Below are 26004 nucleotides of genomic sequence, written 5' to 3'. Positions count from 1 at the left end.
GGACTACAGCTGTGGAAAAGAGATTTTATAGGGGGCGCTCGCGGCCCAACAAATGGTTAAAGGCCTACTGAAAGCCACTACTAGCGACCACGCAGTCTGATAGTTTATATATCAATGATGAAATCTTAACATTGCAACACATGCCAATACGGCCGGGTTAACTTATAAAGTGACATTTTAAATTTCCCGCTAAACTTCCGGTTGAAAAAGCCTTTGGAGGATGACGTATGCGCGTGACGTAGCCAGGGGAACAGAGGTATGGCTTCCCCATTGAATACAATACAAAAAAGCTCTGTTTTCATTTCATAATTTCACAGTATTCTGGACATCTGCGTTGGTGAATCTTTTGCAATTTGTTTAATGAACAATGGAGACTGCAAAGAAGAAAGTTGTAGGTGGGATCGGTGTATTAGCGGCTGGCTGTAGCAACACAACCAAGAGGACTTACTTGGATAGCAGACGCGCTAGCCGACGCTAGCCGCCAACCGCATGGATGATCGGGTGAAGTCCTTCGTCGCGCTGTCGATCGCTGGAACGCAGGTGAGCACGGGTGTTGATGAGCAGATGAGGGCTGGCTGGCGTAGGTGGAGCGCTAATGTTTTTATCGTAGCTCTGTGAGGTCCCGTTGCTAAGTTAGCTTCAATGGCGTCATTAGCAACAGCATTGTTAAGCTTTGCCAGGCTGAGAATTATTAACTGTGTAGTTACAGGTCCATGGTTTAATAGTATTGTTGATCTTCTGTCTATCCTTCCAGTCAGGGATTTATTTATTTTGTTTCTAGCTGCATTTGAGACAGATGCTATCACGTTAGCTCCGTAGCTAAAGAGCTTCGCCGATGTATTGTCGTGGAGATAAAAGTCACTGTGAATGTCCATTTCGCGTTCTCGACTCTCATTTTCAAGAGGATATAGTATCCGAGGTGGTTTGAAATACAAATCCGTGATCCACAATAGAAAAAGGAGAGAGTGTGGAATCCAATGACCCAGCTTGTACCTAAGTTACGGTCAGAGCGAAAAAAGATATGTCTTGCACTGCATTCTAGTCCGTCACTCTCACGTTCCTCATCCACGAATCTTTCATCCTCGCTCAAATTAATGGGGTAATCGTCGCTTTTTCGGTCCGAATCGCTGTAGCTGCATTGAAAACAATAGGAAAATATGAGGAGGCGAACAACTGACTACGTCACGCTACTTCCGGTAGGGGCAATGCTTGTTTTTTTATCAGAGACCAAAAGTTGCGAACTTTATCGTCGTTGTTCTCTACTAAATCCTTTCAGCAAAAATATGGCAATATCGCGAAATGATCAAGTATGACACATAGAATGGATCTTCTATCCCCGTTTAAATAAGAAAATTTCATTTCAGTAGGCCTTTAAGAAACACTGCTTTAGATGTCTTGAACACCTATTTGGCTAAAATGTAGTCCTATGTGTCCAAATACTGCAGGAAAGACACCGTTTGTGACATAAATGTGTTTCTGGCTTATTAATTTAGCTCGTACATTTTTGATGTGATTTGGTTTATGTTTTCAAGCATGACATCCTTGACTGTTTTTAACGTCGGCTAACAAATAATTAGAATGTCAACTGTTAAGGAATGAATACTACTACTACTAATAATAGTAACAATAATGCATCACCTTATAAACCACTTTTCTAAGCACTCAATGATGCTGCAATTTAGTTTCATTTGCATGCGTCTGTACATATATTAATAGACAGTACTCATGTGTTGTACCTATTTAATTAATGCAGCATAAACCTCACATATTTTTGTATAATAGAGGCTACTTATGACTTCCATATTTTCCTCAAATCTTGGTTTCAAAGTTTATTTACACAACTAGTCATTTTATTAAGAGGCATGTATTTATTTGGAATCAGAGGCCTTGATTTGAACAACTGCATTACATATTTTGTAACAATGACATACTGATATTTAATTAAAGTGTATTAAAATGAACAATATACTATATACCGTATTTATTGAAATGGTAATTGAAAGACAAATACTGATCAAAATCTTGAAACATTATGTGAACCCTTCAGATGTGATTCTATGAGAGCTGTATCGATATTTATGTATTCATTTGTTGTTGTTGTGTTTATGAACAAAAAAGAAAGTAAACAATTGTGGTAGAAATTATTTGCAGACAGGAAAGGGGTAGAATTTAAATAAGCTCTGCTTCGTCCTACTCCTTTTCGGACATGTTGCAGTGTTTCCCATAAACTGCCAAGATACCTGTGGCGGTGGGGGCGTGGCTATGGGCGTGGTCACAATGACATCATCGAGTAATTTGCATAATTTGCTACAATGATATGATTTTCTCTAAAAAGGCTCAAAAAATGTATACTTACTAATTAATAATAACAGTTTTGTTTTAAACGTCCATCCATCCATCCATTTTACAATATAATTACAACACTTTATGTACATATTTATATACAGATTTGAACAATAAGTTATTCACTGAAATATATTTATTAATTGTGGTTCTTACAAAAAATATGTCTTATAAAAGTATAAAAGCTAAAATGTCTCTTAAAGCTCTGCCCCTTTAATTAGTGCATACTAAATAATTTAACTTTAGCCTACTACTACAACCATATTATTTACCAGCAACATAAAGTGAAACAGAGGCAGAGGTGTCCTGCCACAGTCAGTAACAAAAAAACATAAAACAGTAGTGGTAGTAGATAGACACAGAGCTTCATCAAACACCTGATCCACTGAAAAAAGAGCTCCAAAAATCTTGATCCTACACTTCTCTTTTGTAAAGTAAATCTGAACAGCCGATGTGGACATCTACATCAACTATATCAGTGGTCCCCAACCTTTTTGTAGCTGCGGACTGGTCAACGCTTGAAAATTGTCCCACGGACCGGTGGGGGAGGGGGGGGGGGGGGTGTATTTAATTTTTTTTTTTTTTTTTTTTTTTTTTTTTTACATAAATAAATACAATCATGTGTGCTTACGGACTGTATCTCTGCAGGCTGTATTGATTTATATTGATATATAATTTATATATTGTGTTTTTTATGTTGATTTCATAAAAAAAAAAAAATATATATTTTTTTTAATTCTTGTGCGGCCCGGTACCAATCGGTCCGCGGACCGGTACCGGGCCGCGGCCCGGTGGTTGGGGACCACTGAACTATATGATTTGCCTGAGAAGCTGGACAGGACAAAAAAAAAAAAAAAAAAAAAATTAAATCTATTTGTGGCGGCCTTAATTATTTCGTGTCGGGCCGCCACAAATAAATGAATGTGTGGGAAACACTGTGTTCGAATGTGAAACTGTGAACATGTAACTGTAAACATGTTCGAAAAATCCCTGTTATTTATTTTCTGTAATTTTTTTGTTCCCAACATTTTTATCATTCCGACAAAATAACACACAATAATACTGTAATAATACAATTCCAATTCCAAACCAGCAACATTCCGAATAGCAATCAACACAGTAATTGAGAGTACACACAAACATGACACAAAATACAAAGTACTCCAACAAAAATGAATCATATCAACAAATTTAATAAGAATTCCAACATAACAGTGATTAAAAATCCCTCATTTACATTTTCATCACAGCCATTTATAAAAAATAAAAAATAAAGAACAATAGTGTCACAGTGGCTTACACTTATTTATTTTATTATAATTTTATTTTTATTAATTGTTGTTTTGTTTTGGGTTTCTTTTTCTTCTTTTTTAACATGTCCAAAATACATTTTTACAACTCAATACAATACAATTACTGTATTTTTCAGACTATAAGGCGCAGTTAAAATCCTTTCATTTTCTCAAAAATCAACATTGCGCCTTATACACCGGTGCGCCTAATGCATAGAATAATTATGGTTTTGCGTACCGATCTTGAAGATATTTTATTTGGTACATGGTGTAATGATAAGTGTGACCAGTAGATGGCAGTCACACATAAGAGATATGTGTAGACTGCACTATGATGGCAGTAAACAACACGAAAATGTTACATGTTTAATTGAAAATAAAGAACATTACACACGGAAAAATCTGGGCTTTTCTTCCTGTCGCTCACACAGCCTAGTAAACCGGCAGCACAAATGTTGCTTTCAGCACGTCTGCACCAAATAGCAGAAATCCGTGTTTTGTTACCTTGAAACCTCGATCTGTTTTGTGTTTGCTTGCCGCTAACCTCGCATACGATGTCGCCCCCATGAAGGCCCATCTGCTGAACATTCCAAGCTGGAACTGGAAGGAGGGCGACGACGCCATCTGCCTGGCCGAGCTGAAGGCGGGCTTCATCGCCCAGAGCTGCCTGGCCCAGGGCCTGTCCACCATGCTGGCCAACCTCTTCTCCATGAGGTCCTTCATCGAGGTGAGTCTCACGTTGCATTTTTGTGCCGCGGGGGAAGACTGGAGGTGAAGGGGTAACATGAGTGGCGACTCTTTGGAGATTGATGCAAGGCAGAGCACTCCCGGACTCCCCATTAGTACGCTCAGACGTCATATTTCACCCGTGATATTTCATATGGAATCTATTTCTGCGGCTCAGTGCTGAAGAGGTGCTCGCCTCTATCAAAGAGCTATTCTCCTGACGCTAAGATGACGGATCCTGGTGTAATGACCGGGCTCCACATCTGCAGACCACATTCACTTTCTGAAAACACTCCTACAGACATCACACATGGGTCAATTTAGTAAGTATGAATAGTTGTAGTTACATTGCAAAACTTACAAACGACACTTAAAGTGAATTATGAATACATACAAGTAGAAACTCTATGGACGACTAGAAGACGAAACGGCCCTTTTTTTTTTTTTTTTTTAATTTTTTTTTTTTTTTTTGTTGTCCTGTCCAGCTTCTCAGGCAAATCATATAATTGATGTAGATGCCCATATCGGCTGTACAAATGTACTTTACAAAAGAGTAGATATGTCCGATATCGCCCGATAAATGCTTTAAAATGTAATATCGGAAATAATCAGTATCGGTTTTTCTATTATCGGTATCGTTTTTTTTTAAAACATTTTTTATTAAATCAACTTAAAAAACACAAGATACACTTACAATTAGTGCACCAACCCAAAAAACCTCCCTCCCCCATTTACACTCATTCACACAAAAGGGTTGTTTCTTTCTGTTATTAATATTCTGGTTCCTACATTATATATCAATATATATCAATACAGTCTGCAAGGGATACAGTCCGTAAGCACACATGATTGTGCGTGCTGCTGGTCCACTAATAGTACTAACCTTTAACAGTTAATTTTACTCATTTTCATTAATTACTAGTTTCTATGTAACTGTTTTTATATTGTTTTACTTTCTTTTTTATTCAATAATTTTTTTTAAATTTATTTATCTTATTTTGTTTTATTAATTTTTAAAAAAAGGACCTTATCTTCACCATACCTGGTTGTCCAAGTTAGGCAAAATAATGTGTTAATTCCACGACTGTATATATCGGTATTGGTTGATATCGGAGTTGGACAATATCGGAATATCGGATATCGGCAAAAAGCCAAAAGATGGATACTTATCTTGTTGCCTTATTTGTATTTGACATTATTAAATGGATTTATATTATCATTTGGTGCAGCCGGGCCGGAGCAGGAGGGGTTAGAAAGAGGGAAAAAAGGAAGACGGAGGGGGAAATAGTGGGGACAAGAGGGGGATAAGACAAAGAGAGGACAACAACAACAACAGCAAACACAACAAAAATAACAACAGAACAACAATAAAGCAACATCAGCAAATAGAATATGTACAAATATGATGGTAAAAGTGATAGCAAAGAATCAGTCAGTGAAATAAATAATACAGAAATGACAATGAGCATTATTACACTACAAATGGAGCAATTCAAATACCAATAGAAAAAGCACTATAGTTAATAATAACAATAATTACTAGGGATGTCCGATATCCGATATTCTGATATTGTCCAACTCTTAATTACCGATACCAACGGATACAATATATACAGTTGTGGAATTAACACATAATTATGCCTAAGGTATGGTGAAGATAAGGTCCTTTTTAAAAATAATAATAAAATAAAATAAGATAAATAAATTAAAAACATTTTCTTGAATACAAAAGAAAGTAAAACAATATAAAAACAGTTACATAGAAACTAGTAATGAATGAAAATGAGTAAAATTAACTGTTAAAGGTTAGTACTATTAGTACAGTCGTGGAATTAACACATTATTTTGCCTAACTTGGACAACCAGGTATGGTGAAGATAAGGTCCTTTTTTTTAAAATTAATAAAACAAAATAAGATAAGATAAATAAATTTAAAAAAAATTCTTGAATAAAAAAGAAAGTAAAACAATATAAAAACAGTTACATAGAAACTAGTAATGAATGAAAATGAGTAAAATTAACTGTTAAGGGTTAGTACTATTAGTGGACCAGCAGCACGCACAATCATGTGTGCTTACGGACTGTATCCCTTGCAGACTGTATTGATATATATTGATATATAATGTAGGAACCAGAATATTAATAACAGAAAGAAACAACCCTTTTGTGTGAATGAGTGTAAATGGGGGAGGGAGGTTTTTTTGGTTTGGTGCACTAATTGTAAGTGTATCTTGTGTTTTTTATGTTGATTTAATAAAAAAAAAAAAAAAAAAAAATTAAATAAAATTGATACAGATAATTTCCGATATTACATTTTAAAGCATTTATCGGCCGATAACCTCTCTAATAATTACCTCTATTATCCACAGTACAATTGTTCATATTCAACAATACATAATGATAACTTGAAATACAAAAATAACAAAAACAGATAAATGGAGGGGAAGAAAGAGAAGCAGACTATATTAACCTTGTAGATTGTTATAGTAACAATAGGTTAGGCTTTGTCAGTGTGCCCTGCGTTACCCATTTTACCCTAGGGCAGGGGTCACCAACGCGGTGCCCGCGGGCACCAGGTAGCCCGTAAGGACCAGATGAGTAGCCCGCTGGCCTGTTCTAAAAATAGCTCAAATAGCAGCACTTACCAGTGAGCTGCCTCTATTTTTTAAATGTTATTTATTTACTAGCAAGCTGGTCTCGCTTTGCCCGACATTTTTAATTCTAAAAGAGACAAAACTCAAATAGAATTTGAAAATCCAAGAAAATATTTTAAAGACTTGGTCTTCACTTGTTTGAATAAATTCATTAATTTTTTTACTTTGCTTCTTATAACTTTCAGAAAGACAATTTTAGAGAAAAAATACAACCTTAAAAATGATTTTAGGATTTTTAAACACATATACCTTTTTACCTTTTAAATTCCTTCCTCTTCTTTCCTGACAATTTAAATCAATGTTCAAGTAAATGTATTTTTTTATTGTAAAGAATAATAAATAAATTTTAATTTAATTCTTCATTTTAGCTTCTGTTTTTTCGACGAAGAATATATGTGAAATATTTCTTCAAACTTATTATGATTAAAATTCAAAAAAATTATTCTGGCAAATCTAGAAAATCTGTAGAATCAAATTTGAATCTTATTTCAAAGTCTTTTGAATTTCTTTTAAAATTTTTGTTCTGGAAAATCTAGAAGAAATAATGATTTGTCTTTGTTAGAAATATAGCTTGGTCCAATTTGTTATATATTCCTACAAAGTGTAGATTGGATTTTAACCTATTTAAAACATGTCATCAAAATTCTAAAATTAATCTTAATCAGGAAAAATTACTAATGATGTTCCATAAATTATTTTTTTTATTTTTAAAAAAAGATTCGAATTAGCTAGTTTTTCTCCTCTTTTTTTCGGTTGAATTTTGAATTTTAAAGAGTCGAAATTGAAGATAAACTATGTTTCAAAATGTATTTGTCATTTTTTTCGTGTTTTCTCCTCTTTTAAACCGTTCAATTAAGTGTAAATATCATTCATTATTAATAATAACATAGAGTTAAAGGTAAATTGAGCAAATTGGCTATTTCTGGCCATTTATTGAAGTGTGTATCAAACTGGTAGCCCTTCGCATTAATCAGTACCCAAGAAGTAGCTCTTGGTTTCAAAAAGGTTGGTGACCCCTGCCCTAGGGCAACAACGTTAATATGTGTTTGATGAAACGTGATTATGTGCATGAGTGTATGTATGTATATGTACTTGTACATGTACAGTATGCAGATATGTACAATCATGGTCAAAAGTTGACATACACTTGTAAAGAACATAATGTCATGGCTGTCTTGAGTTTCCAATCATTTCTACAACTCTCATTTTTAGTGATGTAGTGATTGGAGCACATACTTGTTGGTCACCAAAAAACATTCATGAAGTTTGGTTCTTTTATGAATTTATTATGGGTCTACTGGAAATGTGAGCAAATGTGCTGGGTCAAAAGTATACATACAGCAATGTTAATATTTGCTTACATGTCCCTTGGCAAGTTTCACTGCAATAAGGCACTTTTGGTAGCCATCCACAAGCTTCTGGTGGAATTTTTGACCATTCCTCTTGACAAAATTGGTGCAGTTCAGCTAAATGTGTTGGTTTTCTGACACAGACTTGTTTCTTCAGCATTGTCCACACGTTTAAGTCAGGACTTTGGGAAGGCCATTCCAAAACCTTAATTCTAGCCTGATTTAGTCATTCCTTTACCACTTTTGACGTGTGTTTGGGGGTGATTGTCCTGTTGGAACACCCAACTGCGCCCAAGATCCAACCTCCGGGCTGATGATTTTAGGTTGTCCTGAAGAATTTGGAGGTAATCCTCCTTTTTCATTGTCCCATTTACTCTCTGTTAAAGCACCAGTTCCATTGGCAGCAAAACAGGCCCAGAGCATAATACTACCACCACCATGCTTTACGGTAGAAATTGTGTTCCTGGGATTAAAGACCTCAGCTATTGCTGGGTATTGTGGCCAAACAGCTCAATTTTTGTCGAGTTGTATAAATGATTGGAAACTCAAGACAGCCATGACATTATGTCCTTCACAAGTGTATGTCAACTTGACTGTAAATATGTATTCATGACTTTTCTACCATCCCCACCCCCCAGATCGAGGAGGACACCTGGCAGAAGTATTACCTTGAAGGAGTGGCTAATGAGATGTACACAGAGTATTTGTCCAGTGCCTTTGTGGGCCTCTCCTTCCCCACCGTGTGCGAGTAAGTACCCCTTCTTTCTGCCCCACCCTCCGAGACCACCACCGCCGACGGTAAGTTGTTGTCGTCCGCCCGGGAGCGAGCCACCGCCTCTCTAACATCTCCACGACCTACGTTTCAGGCTGTGTTATGTGAAGCTGAAGCTGTTGCTCATTGCCATCGAGTACAAGTCGGAGCAAAGAGAGAGCAGGTTTGTACAGTATGTGGAGGAAAAAAGTCCCGCCTACCCCACAAACACTACCATGACACGTGATGTTGCAACGCATTTGATGGTATAGCATCAAATGTAATAAGAACACTAACTCGGTGACAGAGAGCATGCACCCTTTTTCATTCTTCCACAGATGTTTGGATCCATACCAACCATTAAATGACTCATTCCTCCTGCTAAATGGTAGTCTAGTGCTAGCCCTGATTCCGCAATAACAAGGTCAATTAAGTCTTGCAGACAGCGATTCTAAGGTCGATTTCAGCGATACAGTACGTACTGTTGTCTGCTGCACTTTTTGATTTCCATGCTCAATTTTTCTTAACTTCTCTTGTTTTCCTGTCGGCTTTACTCCCCCTTCCCCCAAAACACACACGTGCACTGCTCCGGCAAAGCAGTATTAGAGCCATAGTGAAAAGTACCGTATTTTCCGGACTATAAGGCACACTTAAAATCTTTTTTTTCTCTCAAAACTCGACAGTGTGCCTTTTAACCCGGTGCGCCTATAGTAAGGAATATATTTTGGTTGAGCATACCCACCTCAAAGCTATTTTATTTGGTACATGGTGTAATGATAAGTGTGACCAGTAGATGGCAGTCACACATAAGAGGTACGTGTAGACTGCAATATGACTCAAGTAAACAACACCAACATTTTATATGTTCCATCGAAAATGTAGAACATTACACACGGCACTCAAAAGGTCTGTTTTTCCAGTAAAATAATACTTAGATACATTTTGGGGGCTTGTCCGGTTGTATTGGTTGTTTTTTTTCATCATAAAATGTTTTAATACGACTTTGGTAAGCTATGAAGCCGCACCGCTTGATGGATTGTACTGTGCTTCAACATAGGAGTGTTATTATGGTGTGTGTATAAGGTAAGACATATCTGGCGTTTTGTTTCGCAATGTTATGCAAAAGCAACTTTTCTTACCTTCTGGCACCTGCTGATGTGTATTTGGGATCTGCATAAGTCCTGAAAAATTGCACGCATCCGCCTTTGTAGTCAACATTTTGGATTTATTTTTATTTGTATTTGTTTTACTTGTTTGCTCAAATCTCCTGATAAACTTCAGTCCTAAACAAAACTATAGAACATATGTATTTTTTTATTTATTTTATTTTTTTCCATTTGAAGGCCTTTTAATCAGATAATGTTGCAGGTTTGAATGAGTAAAATGACTCATGTTATGCGAAATTTGTACTGTAATTGATATCTGAAATTTCACAACTTGTGTAACAAATAATACTTTATTTCTATATTTTCTCTCATAAAAAATACAACTTAATTTCTATAATATTAGGTCTGTTTTTCTAGTAAAATAATACTAAGATAACTTTTGTGGGCCCTTCCGGTTGTATTGTTTGTTTTTTTTCATCATAAAAGAATGGCTTAACATTCAATTTTAATTATCTTCAATTTTAATTAACTTCATTTTTATTTTTCTCAAATCTCTTATTAAACTTCAGTCCTCAACCAAAATATCGAACTATATATATATATATATATATATATATATATATATATATATATATATATATATATATATATATATATATATATATATATATATATATATATATATATATATATATATATATATACACACAGTATATATATACACACACACACACACACACACATATATATATATATATATATATATATATATATATATATATATATATATATATATATATATATATATATATATATATATTTATTTATTTATTTTTCCCTTTTGAAGGTCTTTTAATCAGATAATGTTACAGGTTATATATATATATATATATATATATATATATATATATATATATATATATATATATATATATATATATATATATATATATATATATATATATATATATATATATATATATATATTTATTTATTTATTTATTTTTCCCTTTTGAAGGTCTTTTAATCAGATAATGTTACAGGTTTAAATAAGTAAAATAACTCATGTTATGCACATTTTTACTGTAATTGATCACTGACATAATTTAATTTGATCAAAAGGCATTCAAAGGGTTAAAATAAAATAAAAACTTACTTGTTTGGTATATTTTTTTAGGGCTGAATGAGCATTAATAATATGAATCCAGAAGTGTTTTTATTCCCACCTATGAACATTTTGACACATGAGAAACACTCTTAAGAAAGATCACATATAATGTTAGCCAAAATACAGCAAAAAATTACTGAAAGGACGAAAAGTTCAGCTTCTGTCCCCTGAGTGGTAAATATTAAGTACACATCAATACATTCACACCGGCTTCTCGGGATGGTCCTTCTTACTCTGCATATATGTCATCTGAAAGAACTTGGGATTGACCAGTGACTTTAATTCCCCTGAGAAGGAATACTGTTAAGACGCAACAATTTGGGGGCTCGTCCGGGATGGTCTAACATTCAAACAGAAAGAGACAACTCCTAGAATACGCAAACAGCCCCCACCCTCTCCAGAAAGGAACACAGTCTCATTGTTCTACTATAGATAAGATATAAGGGAGTACTCCAACTCCTACATTGCAAGCCTTCAAGGCAAAACACACAGTTTACTTTGCGGACATAAAATGAAAACATAGAAAGAGTACAAATGGAATAACACTAGCTGCTTTAAACACGACTATGAATAAAGAAAGAACTCTTAAACATATATGCATTCAAATACATTTGGCAATATATTGTATTTCACGCCAAATTCCAACATGGTTCCTGTAATATTTCAACTTGTACTGTAGCATTATTTGTTTGTCAGTGTGGCTCTAATCCTCCTTTGTACAATCCTACTCCCACTCCCCCGTGTCAAAGATACCCCCAAAGTATCACCCCACTAGGGTCTTTAAGTTTACTTTAGCGTCAAACTCAAACTGAGTTCTTTGAGGCCTCAACTTTAACTCCCGATAAAGCATCCAAACGTCGGGAAAGCGTTGGTTGTTCTTCTCCATTTCCTTTGATGTGGATGATAACTGTTTGATTTGAGATTTTGTTCTTGTTGTTTGCAGAAGCCGAAAGCGGTACGCCCTCTTCCCTATCTTACTTCCAAAGTTGCGCTCCAATCGCCACTACTTTAACGCTTCTGACTTTGGGAGTCTCCCCAGCCCCCCAAACGCTATCTCACACACTCCTAACTCTTGTCTTTGATATCTTTCTGGTGTCCCCTTGTGCTCAATGCACTAACTTCTTTGCAGGCAGAAAAAGCCAGCTAGCTCAATTTGGACGTGTTTGTAGGAGTCCTTGTCTTTGCTGTTGTCGCTGTACCAAGGCCAAACGCTCACCCTCTCCACATCTACCTTTGATTTTGTCCTCTTATGCCAGCCCTTCGCTTCGTCGAGTCCTCTCACTCTTTCAGTTCCCTTTTCCTCAGTTGTGACCTAACTTGTTACCTTTGTTTTGGTTCAAATCCGATGACTTGACGGCCGTCCGATCTGTGCCTTCGTGGTTGGCGCTAGCACACGCAGATAGGGATAAGATAGGATAGGGTAGGTCTTTATTGTCATTGCAACAAGTACAACGAAACTATGTTTTCAGCACAAACCTGTTCAAGATTAGACAAACAAACAGTGTACAGGGTTACAGAACAGGTATGCTGATGGGTCGACACGAGGGGCCCCGTAAAAGGTGGGAAAAAGGTAAAACGCTGGGGAAGATGATGAGTAAAAAAAGTACAATCTAGACTGGGCTCCTAAGGGGGCCTAGTCTGGAGTGGGAAAAAACCTCCATGCCATGCACACATAAACATGTTACATTTAATCACAACAACTCGCAACAGGGGTGGGGGGAGTTGGGGCCCTGGAGGTCGACTGCTGCTGTGAAGCGCTGCCAGCCGTCCATCACCCCAAAGGGGAATCAAGCTGTGGCGAAGGCGTGGAGTGGGGGAAGGGGGGTATGTGTGTATATGCCCATTGTCTTGGGTGTGTTGATGCAGTGTCCATAGGCCTGGGGCCGTTCTGCATGCAAGCAAAAGTTCGACTCCAGGTGTCGTTGAGGAGGGAGGGAGGTCAAAAGGGTCCATCATTGAGGTGTCCTCGGGGGATGTTTTCAGAACAGCCTGCTCCTGCGTCAAGGCCATTCGAGGGAGTCAAATCGTAGATTAGGATTTTTGTTTTTCCGCGAGCAGACATTACAATGGCTTGTCAGTTCTATTCGTCCATGCTGGCCCTCATGTCCAATTTTTCCCCTTTCAACCAGCTTTTCCATGATGTGATCCATCTTGCGATTCAGTTCAGATTTTGTCAATTGAGTCGAGAGTCCAGCTGAGCATTTCCATGTCTGATGTTTAGATTTGGAGGACAGCGCAAAGAAAGAGGCTTCAAAAAAGTGTAGACAAGACAAAACAAAGAGAGCACGCAGGGAGAAGAAGGGAGCGGAAAAAAATGCGACCGCCCTCACCAGAGGAAAGACAGAAAAAATAAAAAAAATAAAAAAATAATAATAATAAAAAAAATTGATGTCTTCAGATGTGCTGCCGATAAAACTGATAACCTTCTTCTTCTACATTCTGGACCTGCAATAAGTCGACTCATTCCCCGCCATCAGCGGTCATATAACACCAAACAGCGTAGTCTTGTCCCTTAGCGCCAATTCTCGCTTCTTAGGGTGCGTTCACACTTGTCGTGTTTGGTCCGGTTAGAAGGTTTGCTCTGCAGTGTTTCCCATACATATCTTTTTCTGTGGCGGCCCACCGCAAATAAATTTGGACCACCACAGAATAAAAATGCGCTGCTAGTTTTTTTGCAAATACTTTACACTGGAACTGTGTGTAGCTTGTCATTCCAACTCTGTACTAGGTACTAGGCCCGGTATTACTATAGTACCGCGATACTAATTAATCATAGTCGGTACTATACCGCATCTAAAAAGTACCGGTCCCCCACCCCCTGGCCCCCTCGTCGTCGTCACGTCGTGACATTGCTGGTTTTACGAGCAGACGAGCATGTTCGGTAGCGCCCTTAATTTTGAAAAGTATGGAAATACATGTTGGTACCAACATGCTAGACTACTGCAACTCACTTCTTGTCGGGATCCCCAGCAAGAACATCCAGAAGCTGCAATACATACAGAATAGTGCTGCTAGGATCCTGATGAGAGTGCGGAAATACGACCACATCACACCAACTCTCAAATCCCTTCACTGGCTTCCTGTTCCACTCAGGATTGAATACAAAGTCTCCCTACTAACCCACCAGTGCCTCCATGGAAATGCCCCCCTCTACCTCAAAGAACTACCCACCCCCAAATCCTCCACACGACACCTCCGCTCCAGCCAGGCTAACCTCCTCCAACCTCCGAGGACAAAGCTCCGCCGCTCCCATTCTGTGGAACGCTCTCCCTGACCACCTGAGGGCACCACAGACTGTGGATGCTTTTAAAAAAGGCTTAAAAACCCTTCTTTTTAAAAAAGCCTCTTTTTAAAATAAAAAAAAAATATGCATACTAGTTTTAGCTATTTGGCTGTTCTAGTTTTTATTTTTATTTATTTTTTATTATCAGTTTTAGTTTTTAATACACTGTAGCACTTTGAGGTTGTTTACTCAATGTAAAGTGCTTTTTACAAATAAAATCTATTAATATTATTATTATTATTATCAATACCAAAATATTGGTATCGGGACAACCCTGTGGATGCTTTTAAAAAAGGCTTAAAAACCCGTCTTTTTAAAAAAGCCTCTTTTTAAAAAAAAAAATATATGCATACTAGTTTTAGCTATTTGGCTGTTTTAGTTTTTATTTTTTTTATTTTTTTATTATCCTTTTATTTTTATTTTTCAATACACTGTAGCACTTTGAGGTTGTTAAGTGATTTTTACAAATAAAATCTATTATTATTATTATTATTACCAATACCAAAATATTGGTATCGGGACAACCCTGTGGATGCTTTTAAAAAAGGCTTAAAAACCCTTCTTTTTAAAAAAGCCTTTTTTTGTTTTTTTTAGATATATGCATACTAGTTTTAGCTATTTGGCTGTTCTAGTTTTTATTTTTATTTATTTTTTATTATCCTTTTATTTTTAGTTTTTAATACACTGTAGCACTTTGAGGTTGTTTACTCAATGTAAAGTGCTTTTTACAAATAAAATCTATTAATATTATTATTATTATTATCAATACCAAAATATTGGTATCGGGACAACCCTGTGGATGCTTTTAAAAAAGGCTTAAAAACCCTTCTTTTTAAAAAAGCCTGTTTTTGTTTTTTTTAGATATATGCATACTAGTTTTAGCTATTTGGCTGTTCTAGTTTTTATTTTTATTTATTTTTTATTATCCTTTTATTTTTATTTTTATTTTTTAATACACTGTAGCACTTTGAGGTTGTTTACTCAATGTAAAGTGCTTTTTACAAATAAAATCTATTAATATTATTATTATTATTATTATTATCAATACCAAAATATTGGTATCGGGACAACCCTGTGGATGCTTTTAAAAAAGGCTTAAAAACCCGTCTTTTTAAAAAAGCCTCTTTTTAAAAAAAAATATATGCATACTAGTTTTAGCTATTTGGCTGTTTTAGTTTTTATTTTTATTTATTTTTTATTATCCTTTTATTTTTATTTTTCAATACACTGTAGCACTTTGAGGTTGTTAAGTGATTTTTACAAATAAAATCTATTATTATTATTATTATTACCAATACCAAAATATTGGTATCGGGACAACCCTGTGGATGCTTTTAAAAAAGGCTTAAAAACCCTTCTTCTTAAAAAAGCCTGTTTTTTTGTTTTTTTTAGATATATGCATACTAGTTTTAGCTATTTGGCTGTTCTAGTTTTTATTTTTATTTATTCTTTATTATCCTTTTATTTTTATTTTTAGTTTTTAATACACTGTAGCACTTTGAGGTTGTTTACTCAATGTAAAGTGCTTTTTACAAATAAAATCTATTAATATTATTATTATTATTATCAATACCAAAATGTTGGTATCGGGACAACCCTGTGGATACTTTTAAAAAAGGCTTAAAAACCCGTCTTTTAAAAAAAGCCTCTTTTTAAAAAAAAAAAAATACATGCATACTAGTTTTAGCTATTTGGCTGTTTTAGTTTTTATTTTTATTTATTTTTTATTATCCTTTTATTTTTATTTTTCAATACACTGTAGCACTTTGCGGTTGTTAAGTGATTTTTACAAATAAAATCTATTATTATTATTATTATTACCAATACCAAAATATTGGTATCGGGACAACCCTGTGGATGCTTTTAAAAAAGGCTTAAAAACCCTTCTTTTTAAAAAAGCCTTTTTTTTTTTTTTTTTTTTTTAGATATATGCATACTAGTTTTAGCTATTTGGCTGCTCTAGTTTTTATTTTTATTTATTCTTTATTATCCTTTTATTTTTATTTTTAGTTTTTAATACACTGTAGCACTTTGAGGTTGTTTACTCAATGTAAAGTGCTTTTTACAAATACAATCTATTAATATTATTATTATTATTATTATCAATACCAAAATATTGGTATCGGGACAACCCTGTGGATGCTTTTAAAAAAGTTTTAAAAACCCTTCTTTTTTTTTTTTTTTAGATATATGCATACTAGTTTTAGCTATTTGGCTGTTTTAGTTTTTATTTTTATTTATTTTTTATTATCCTTTTATTTTTATTTTTCAATACACTGTAGCACTTTGAGGTTGTTAAGTGATTTTTACAAACAAAATCTATTATTATTATTATTATTATTATTACCAATACCAAAATATTGGTATCAGGACAACCCTATTTTGTTGAATACAAACCAAGAAAAATCCATAAATTAGCTGCGCCGTTTTATAATCCGCAGGTCACAAAGCGTTGGAAAAAAGTCCGAAAAAACACGGTACATTCCAGTCCTATGGGAAACACTGTAATCTGTGCGTGTGACAATGCTCTTTAAAAGTACGTATTTAAAACTTTTTGTGAAATAAATAGTACAATATTAATATAACCCAGCAGTAGGTACTTTTGGTCAGACTATTTGAGTTATGTCACTCCATCTCACGCCTTTGGTCACATGACGCAAACACCAGTGTGAACGCTCAGCGAAACAAAGTGCAAACCAACTTTTTTTTATATATATTTGGTCCAAACCGGGGGTCTGAACCACAAGTGTGAACGCGGCAAAAACAAAACAAAAGGCATGGAAATTTTGGATAGCTTTAACTGTATCCACATTTAAAACCACACCCATCCCCCACCCCAAACATTCTCCATTCCATCACTTGCTGTGCATGTATGTGTGTGTGTGTGTGTTTGTTTTGTGTGTGCAATCAAACGGGAGAAAGGACCAAATATGTGTGTGTGTACGTGCTTGTCCCAGTCCACGCCCACGTGTGTGTCTCTCCAGTAGATGTCAGCTCACTTCCTGTCAGTTTGGTGTTTGAGAAACAATCCAACTGCACAGAAGTTACTGCAACCGTCTGCATCTACGCACCTGTCCCTTTACCTGTCCTTCTTTTCTGTCCACTCACGCTGTTGTGCTTTTTCTGCATGACAACCTTCACACACACCGAAGTCCGGCCTTGTTGCTCACAATATGAGATGCTCTCCATGAAGTCCACGTCTGGAACATCTCACATCGGGGCAGCAACGTTGTAACGTGGAACTGTCGTTGATTTTTTTAATCTCTTTTGGATTTATGAGCATGCCCGTTTTCTCTATGGGGGCTATTCAATCTGAGTGTCTTTTTGTTTATAATTCATTTATTGTGTGAATGCTCCAATGCATTCATACATATGGTTTTCTACACCAAAATTCATCTATTTATTATTATTATTCAACTTCTTCTTCTTCTCCAGATTTTGGCCCGCTCTACCTTCCACATTTTTCACCCGATTCAAACCCTTCCAACTTCAAACTGTTCAGCCTATTCGGGAATCGAGGGCTTTCCCTTGAAACATTCTAAAAATTCCCAGATTTCCCAGAATTCCAGGTTTCCCGGGACATTTTTCCCCATTCAAAATGAATTGGCCATTTTTCAAACTTCCACCATTTCCACATTTTTAAACTAATTCATACCATTCCACCTTCAACACATTCCACCATCCTGGAAATTTAAACACATTTTTTTCCACGTTTAAAAAAATTCCTGGATTTTCCTTAATTCCTGGTTTTCCAAAGCCCTATTTCTAGCCTTTTTTCTGGCGACTACTCCTACCACATTTTTCAACCCACTTCAACGGTTTCACCGTCAAAACATTCCTCTTAATTAGGACAAAAAAATGAATTGTTTTTTTGAACTGGAAAAATTCCCGAAATTCCAGGAATTTCATAATACCATTTCTCAACTCAACATGTTACTTCTTCAACATTTCTCTACCGATTTGAAATATCCCAACACCAACCATTTCAAGTCATTCAGACCATTCAAGCTTTTTACCATTTTCAAAAAAAAATGCCCGCTTTTCCCGAAATTCCCAACATTTTTGGATAATTCCCATTGAAATGAATGCAACATTCTTCAAAGTTCCACAATTCCCACATGTTTTAATCCGATTCAAACCGTTCCAACTTCAAACTGTTCAGCCTATTCAGAAATCGCGGGCTTTCCCTTGACAAATTCCAAAAATTCTCCAGATTTCCCAGAATTCCAGGTTTTCCGGGACATTTTTCCCATTGAAAATGAATTGGCCATTTTTCAAACTTCCACCATTTCCACATTTTTCAACCAATTCATACCATTCCACCTTCAACACATTCCACCATCCTGGAAATTTAAACACCATTTTTTTCAATTTCAAAAAAATTCCTGTATTTTCCAGAATTCCTGGTTTTCAAAAGCCCTATTTCCACCCTTTTTTCTGGCGACTACTCCTCCCACATTTTTCAAGCCACTTCAATTGTTCCGTCGTCAAAACATTCCTCTTAATTAGGACAACAAATTAAGTGTTTTTTTTAACTGGAAAAATTCCCGAAATTCCAGGAATTCCTTAATACCATTTCTCAATTCAACATGTTACTTCTTCAACATTTCTCTACCGATTTGAAATATCCCAACACCAACCATTTCAACTCATTCAGACCATTCAAGCTTTTTACCATTTTCAAAAAAAATTCCCGCTTTTCCCGAAATTCTCAAATGTTTGGAAAATTCCCATTGAAATGAATGCAACATTCTTCAAAGTTCCACAACTCCCACATTTTTTATCCGATTCAAACCATTCCAACTTCAAAATATTCACCCTGTTCAGGAATTTGGTGCTCTACTTCAACAATTCTAAAAAAAAAATTCCAGGATTTCAGTTCAACTTCAGCATTGGAGCATTCACACACAATTCCTTCAGGAATTGCCTCATCTAGTTTTGACGTGATATTTGACTTGGTGAAACTTTGCACAGCCTGATGTTTAAGGATTCAATTGCTCCCTTGATATTTGTATTTATTAATACACCGTAACACTTGTCAGGGCCCAGAGGGAGGACACACTTTCCCATTTTCCAACTATTTATAGAAGATTATGAATTTAATACATACAAAAAGATTTATTACAAATTAAACACATGTTAGTCTTTCATCTGGGCTCCTGTTGTGGAGGACCTTTAAGGTCTTTTGTGTGTGTTTTTTTTTGGGTTTCATAATCACATCATTGATGACTGTTGCCCACAGGTAACCATTAATGACCCGTGTGTGTGCGTGTGTGTGTGTGTATGTGTGTGTGTGTGAACCTTCAAATAGGTGTGATGTTTTCTCTTTGTGTCTAATTAATGGGGAATGATACAGCCATTTATTCACAAGAGCATCATAATGGTGCTATTAGTATCATATTATCATAATTGTACGACTCACAGTTGAATCAATAATCTACTCTTAAAAAAGGTCAACAAAAATAATCAACATTTAAATTAGTTTCCATTGTAATACAGCCAAGTCAAGAAAGCCCATTCCCTGGCATCCCACTGTCAAACATGGACCAACCTAATGTATACAATTTACTGTCCATTCTCTGTATTGCATTCGTGTCTTAAGTGATCTTGTGCAATTCGTAAATAAAAACAGAATACAATAATTTGCAAATACTTTTCAACTTATCTTCAATTGAATAGACTGCAAAGACAAGATATTTAATGTTCAAACTGAGAAACATCTTTTTTTTGTTGTTGCAAATAATCATTAACTTAGAATTTAATGGCAGCAACATACTGCAAAAAAGTTGTCACAGAGGTACCACAGAGGTTGCTGAAATAAGCAGGGGCGTCCATTGGATGGCAACATATGTTGCTCCAAAACCGGTATGTACCTTTCAGCATTAATGGTGCCTTCACAGATGTGTAAGTTACCCATGTCTTGGGCACTAATACACCCCAATACCATCACAGATGCTAGCTGTTGAACTTTGCGCCTAGAACAGTCCGGATGGTTCTATTCCTCTTTGTTCCGGAGGACACGACGTCCACAATTTCCAAGAACAATTTGAAATGTGGACTCGTCAGACTACAGAACACTTTTCCACTTTGCATCAGTCCATCATAGATGAACAGCGAAGCCGGCGGCATTTCTGGGTGTTGTTGATAAATGGCTTTCGCTTTGCATAGTAGAGTTTTAACTTGCACTAACAGATGTAGTGACCAACTGTAGTTACTGACAGTGGTTTTCTGAAGTGTTCCTGAGCCCATGTGGTGATGTCCTTTACACACTGATGTCGGTTTTTGATGCAGTACCGCCTGAGGGATCGAAGGTCCGTAATATCATCAGTGATTTCTCCAGATTCTCTGAACCTTTTGATGATATTACGGACCGTAGATGGTGAAATCCCTAAATTCCTTGCAAAAGCTGGTTGAGAAATGTTGTTCTTAAACAATTTGCTCATGCATTTTTTGACAAAGTGGTGACCCTCGCCCCATTCTTGTTTGTGAATGACTGAACATTTCCCGGAAGCTGCTTTTATACCCAATCATGGCACCCACCTGTTCCCAATTAGCCTGTTCACCTGTGGGATGTTCCAAATAAGTGTTTGATGAGCCTTCCTCAACTTTCTCCGTCTTTTTTGCCACTTGTGCCAGCTTTTTTGCAACACGTTGCAGGCATCAAATTCCAAATGAGCTAATATTTGCAAAAAATAACAACGTTTACCAGTTTGAACGTTAATTATCTTGTCTTTGTAGTCTATTCAATTGAATATAAGTTAAAAGGATTTGCATATCATTATATTCTGTTTTTATTTACCATTTACACAACGTGACAACTTCACTGGTTTTGGGTTTTGTACTTGACAATAGAAAAATATCCAACATTTATATAAACATTAGGGGTGCTAAAAAAAATGTATTCCTGATTCTTAATTAGGATTTTAAAAAGTATTTTAAAAAAACAAAAAATAAAGGCTTTTTCAGGCCATATTTGCATTTATTATTATCATACATCTACAGCCAAGACTATCTTTTGTAACCTGTTTTGAAAAATTTTAATTTATACCAAAGAATATATTGCGAGAATCGATTCTGAATGGAATTGTAACGAGAGATGTCCGATAATATCGGACTGCTGATATTATCGGCTGATAAATGCTTTAAAATGTGATATCGGAAATTATCGGTATCGGTTTCAAAAAGTAAAATGTATGACTTTTTAGAACGCCAATAAACCTTAAAGGCACTGCCTTTGCGTGCCGGCCCAATCACATAATATCTACCGCATTTCACACACACAAGTGAATGCAAGGCATACTTGGTCAACAGCCATACAGGCCACAGTGAGGGTGGACGTATAAACAACTTTAACACTGTTACAAATATGCGCCACACTGTGAACCCACACCAAACAAGAATGACAAACACATTTTCGGGAGAACATCCGCACCGTAACACGACATAAACACAACACAACAAATACCCAGAACCCCTTGCAGCATGTCCCAAATTCCAAGCTGCGGTTTTGAGGCATGTTAAAAAAAAAAATAACGCACTTTGTGACTTCAATAATAAATATGGCAGTGCCATGTTGGCACTTTTTTTTCCCATAACATGAGTTGATTTATTTTTGGAAAACCTTGTTACATTGTTAAAAATTAGTAGAGATGTCCGATAATATCAGTCTGCCGATATTATCGGCCGATAAATGCGTTAAAATGTAATATCGGAAATTATCGGTATCTGTGTTTTTATTATCAGTATCGTTTTTTTTTTTTTTTTTTTTTTTTAATTAAATCCACATAAAAAACACAAGATACACTTACAATTAGTGCACCAACCCAAAAAGCCTCCCTCCCCCATTTACACTCATTCACACAAAAGGGTTGTTTCCTTCTGTTATTAATATCGTGGTTCCTACATTATATATCAATATATATCAATACAGTCTGCAAGGAATACAGTCCGTAAGCACACATGATTGTGCGTGCTGCTGGTCCACTAATAGTACTAACCTTTAACAGTTAATTTTACTCATTTTCATTAATTACTAGTTTCTATGTAACTGATTTTATATTGTTTTACTTTCTTTTTTATTCAAGAAAATGTTTTTAATTTATTTATCTTATTTTATTTGATTCATTTTTTTTAAAAGTACCTTATCTTCACCATACCTGGTTGTCCAAATTAGGCATAATAATGTGTTAATTCCACGACTGTATATATCGGTTGATATCGGTATTGGTTGATATCGGTATCGGTAATTAAAGGGTTGGACAATATCGGAATATCGGATATCGGCAAAAAGCCATTATCGGACATCCCTAAAAATTAGGCATAATAATGTGTTTATTCCACGACTGTATACATCAGTATCGGTTGATATCGGAATCGGTAATTAAGAGTTGGACAATATCGGAATATCGGATATCGGCAAAAAAATCCATTATCGGACATCTCTAAGTTTAATGTACTATTTTAACAGTTAAAATTAAATGATTCATGTTTAAAAAAACAACAATTGTTTAAAAAACAAGCATATTTTTATATCACTATGATTCATTATGTATAAAAAAACGGACATCTATCCAAAGAGTATGTTTGCCCTGTGAATAAGTTGCGTGTACCATTCCTCTTGATTGGCATGTGCCGTGCATGTCTTTATCCCCACATTGATGAGCCTCTTTTTCTCTTCTGCCTCTTGAATTGTCCTCAGCATCCTCATCAACCCGGGCAACCACGTCAAGTTGCAGGAAGGAACGCTGGGGTTTTTTATCGCCAGCGACGCGAAAGAAGTCAAGAGGTCGACCGGCTTCAAACGTTGTCATGGCGTTCATCCCCCCCCCCACCCCACCCCCCCCCCGCCGACGTGCTCACCGTGTTTTTTCTCCCTTTTTAGAGCTTTTTTCTACTGCAAAGCTTGTCACGACGACATCACCGACGCCAAGCGGATCAAGAAGTGCGGCTGCAAACGACGTGAGTAGCCTCGACCTTTGACCTTGTGTCACCACCACCCCCCTCCCCCCCGCCCGGCCCCCTCCTTCCCTTCCTCTCAATCCCGAACCTTCCAGTGTTTCCTGCTATTCCAAAAACTGCTCACGACTGTGGTGTTTTTTTAAAGGTAAATACAAACGTCTGATTATGCGATTACTAGGTGTCATATTTGAGTTTTTTTAAAATTTGGTTTAACCATTGTGTCATTTTTAATAACCGAGCTTATGTTCGCCACGTCGCGCTTCAAATATTGCGGGTTCACCACATCGCAGATTTTATTTGTCTTTTTTTAAAGCATGTTCAACAACGTTTTAAGCCATAAATTAGGCATTCTCAAGCGTGAAATATCAACAGTATTTGCCACGAGGTGAGCCCAAACTAGTTCAGTATCGTGGCCACTGATTGGCTCAGCCTCGGGCAGCTTTACGATAATGGATTTAAAAGGGTGTAAAGGTGACTAAAAGGTGTTATTTCATGTCGCGTAATGTTAAAACAGTTATTTAGTTTTTCTATGCTCGAGCTATGAAAATATCCGATCGACATTTTTTACTTCGCCGGAAATGTATTTGTTGCGGTCATGTCCGTAAACTGAGAATTGATATGTGTACTTCTTAAAAAGAAAATAATAATCAATACATACAAATATTACAGTTAGTTGCATACAACAGCTGTAAACAAATGCTCTGGCTGTTTGTTTAATTATTTAGAGACAGGCTGTTATTTTTGTAATCTTTATATATATATATATATATATATATATATATATATATATATATATATATATATATATATATATATATATATATATATAAACATATATATATATATATATATATATATATACATACATGTATACATATATATATATATATATGTATTATATATATATGTATATATGTATGAATATGTATATATGTCTATACATATATATGTATATATATATATACATATATATGTATATATATGTATATATATACATATATATATACATATATATATATATATATAAACATATATATATATATATATATATATATATATATACATACATATATACATATATACATATATATATATGTGTTATATATATATGTATATATGTATGAATATGTATATATGTCTATACATATATATGTATATATATATATACATATATATGTATATATATGTATATATATACATATATACATATATATATATACATATATATATATATATATACATATATATATATATATATATATATATATATATATATATATATATATATATATATATATATATATATATATATATTAGGGCTGCAACTAACAACTAATTTGATAATCGATTAATCTGTCGATTATTACTTCGATTCATCGATTAATAATTGGATAAAAGAGACAAACTACATTTCTATCCTTTCCAGTATTTTATTGAAAAAAAAACGGCATACTGGCACCATACTTATTTTGATTTTTGTTTCTCAGCTGTTTGTAAATGTTGCAGTTTATAAATAAAGGTTTATAAAAAATAAAAATAAAAAAAAATAAAAAGTAGCCTCTGCGCATGCACATAGCATAGATCCAACGAATCGATGACTAAACTAATCGCCAACTATTTTTATAATTTATTTTAATCGATTTAATCGATTAGTTGTTGCAGCCCTTATATGTATATATATATATATATATATTCCTTTAATAATGATTTTGACAGCATGAGAAAGTGCTCAAAAAGGTTCATTCTGTCTTGTTATTCATATAGTTTTCAAATGTTCTTGTAATCAGACTAGGGTTGTACGGTATACTGGTATTTGTATAGTACCGCGATACTAATAAATGATAGTCGGTACTATACCGCCTTTAAAAAGTACCGGTGTTTTGTATGTTCACAATTTTATTTAAGGACAAACTTGCAATGTTTAATGTACCGTAAGATTTTTTTGTTAAAATAAAGCCAATAATGCAATTTTTTGCGGTCTTCTTCAGTTTAAGAACAGTATTTTAACAAAAAATAGTTTTGGAATACACAATAATATAATATTTTGATTTTGATAATATTGAATTTTAAAAGAGATGCAATTGCATGCAGTACATGATTTTTTTTTAATGTCAAAAGGGTAAGAACAAATATATTTAGTAAGAAAAGATTAAGCATTTTATTAACGCATATTATTTCCTGGCTTTCGCGGGCCACATAAAATAATGTGGCGGGCCAGATTTGGCCCCAGGTGCCTTGAGTTTGACAACAGTGAGTTAAGCCTTTTTATGAGGCCTCGGAATGTTAAAACTGTTTGACACTGGAAGTGATTATTTTCCATTACAGCTTATGTTGGGACCAAATCTAAAATCAGTGGGCCGCGTTTAAAAATGAA

At 35.1% G+C, this 26004-nt stretch overlaps 1 protein-coding gene across 1 annotated transcript in view; it reads left to right on the top strand.

Annotated features, from left to right (window-relative positions):
* The window catches only part of LOC133657088 (calcium-activated potassium channel subunit alpha-1a-like), a 626717-nt gene that overhangs the window by 413999 nt on the left and 186714 nt on the right, over positions 1 to 26004 (top strand). The window contains 6 exon segments of the mRNA XM_062058010.1: positions 4207 to 4362; positions 9003 to 9112; positions 9231 to 9299; positions 12333 to 12344; positions 23371 to 23457; positions 23554 to 23630. Of these exon segments, the coding sequence (XP_061913994.1) occupies positions 4207 to 4362; positions 9003 to 9112; positions 9231 to 9299; positions 12333 to 12344; positions 23371 to 23457; positions 23554 to 23630 (511 nt within the window).

This window comes from Entelurus aequoreus, linkage group LG09 (assembly GCF_033978785.1).
Source record: "Entelurus aequoreus isolate RoL-2023_Sb linkage group LG09, RoL_Eaeq_v1.1, whole genome shotgun sequence".
Taxonomy (NCBI): domain Eukaryota; kingdom Metazoa; phylum Chordata; class Actinopteri; order Syngnathiformes; family Syngnathidae; genus Entelurus; species Entelurus aequoreus.
Note: the sequence above shows the minus strand (reverse complement) of the source record. Positions and strands in the feature narration are given on the sequence as shown.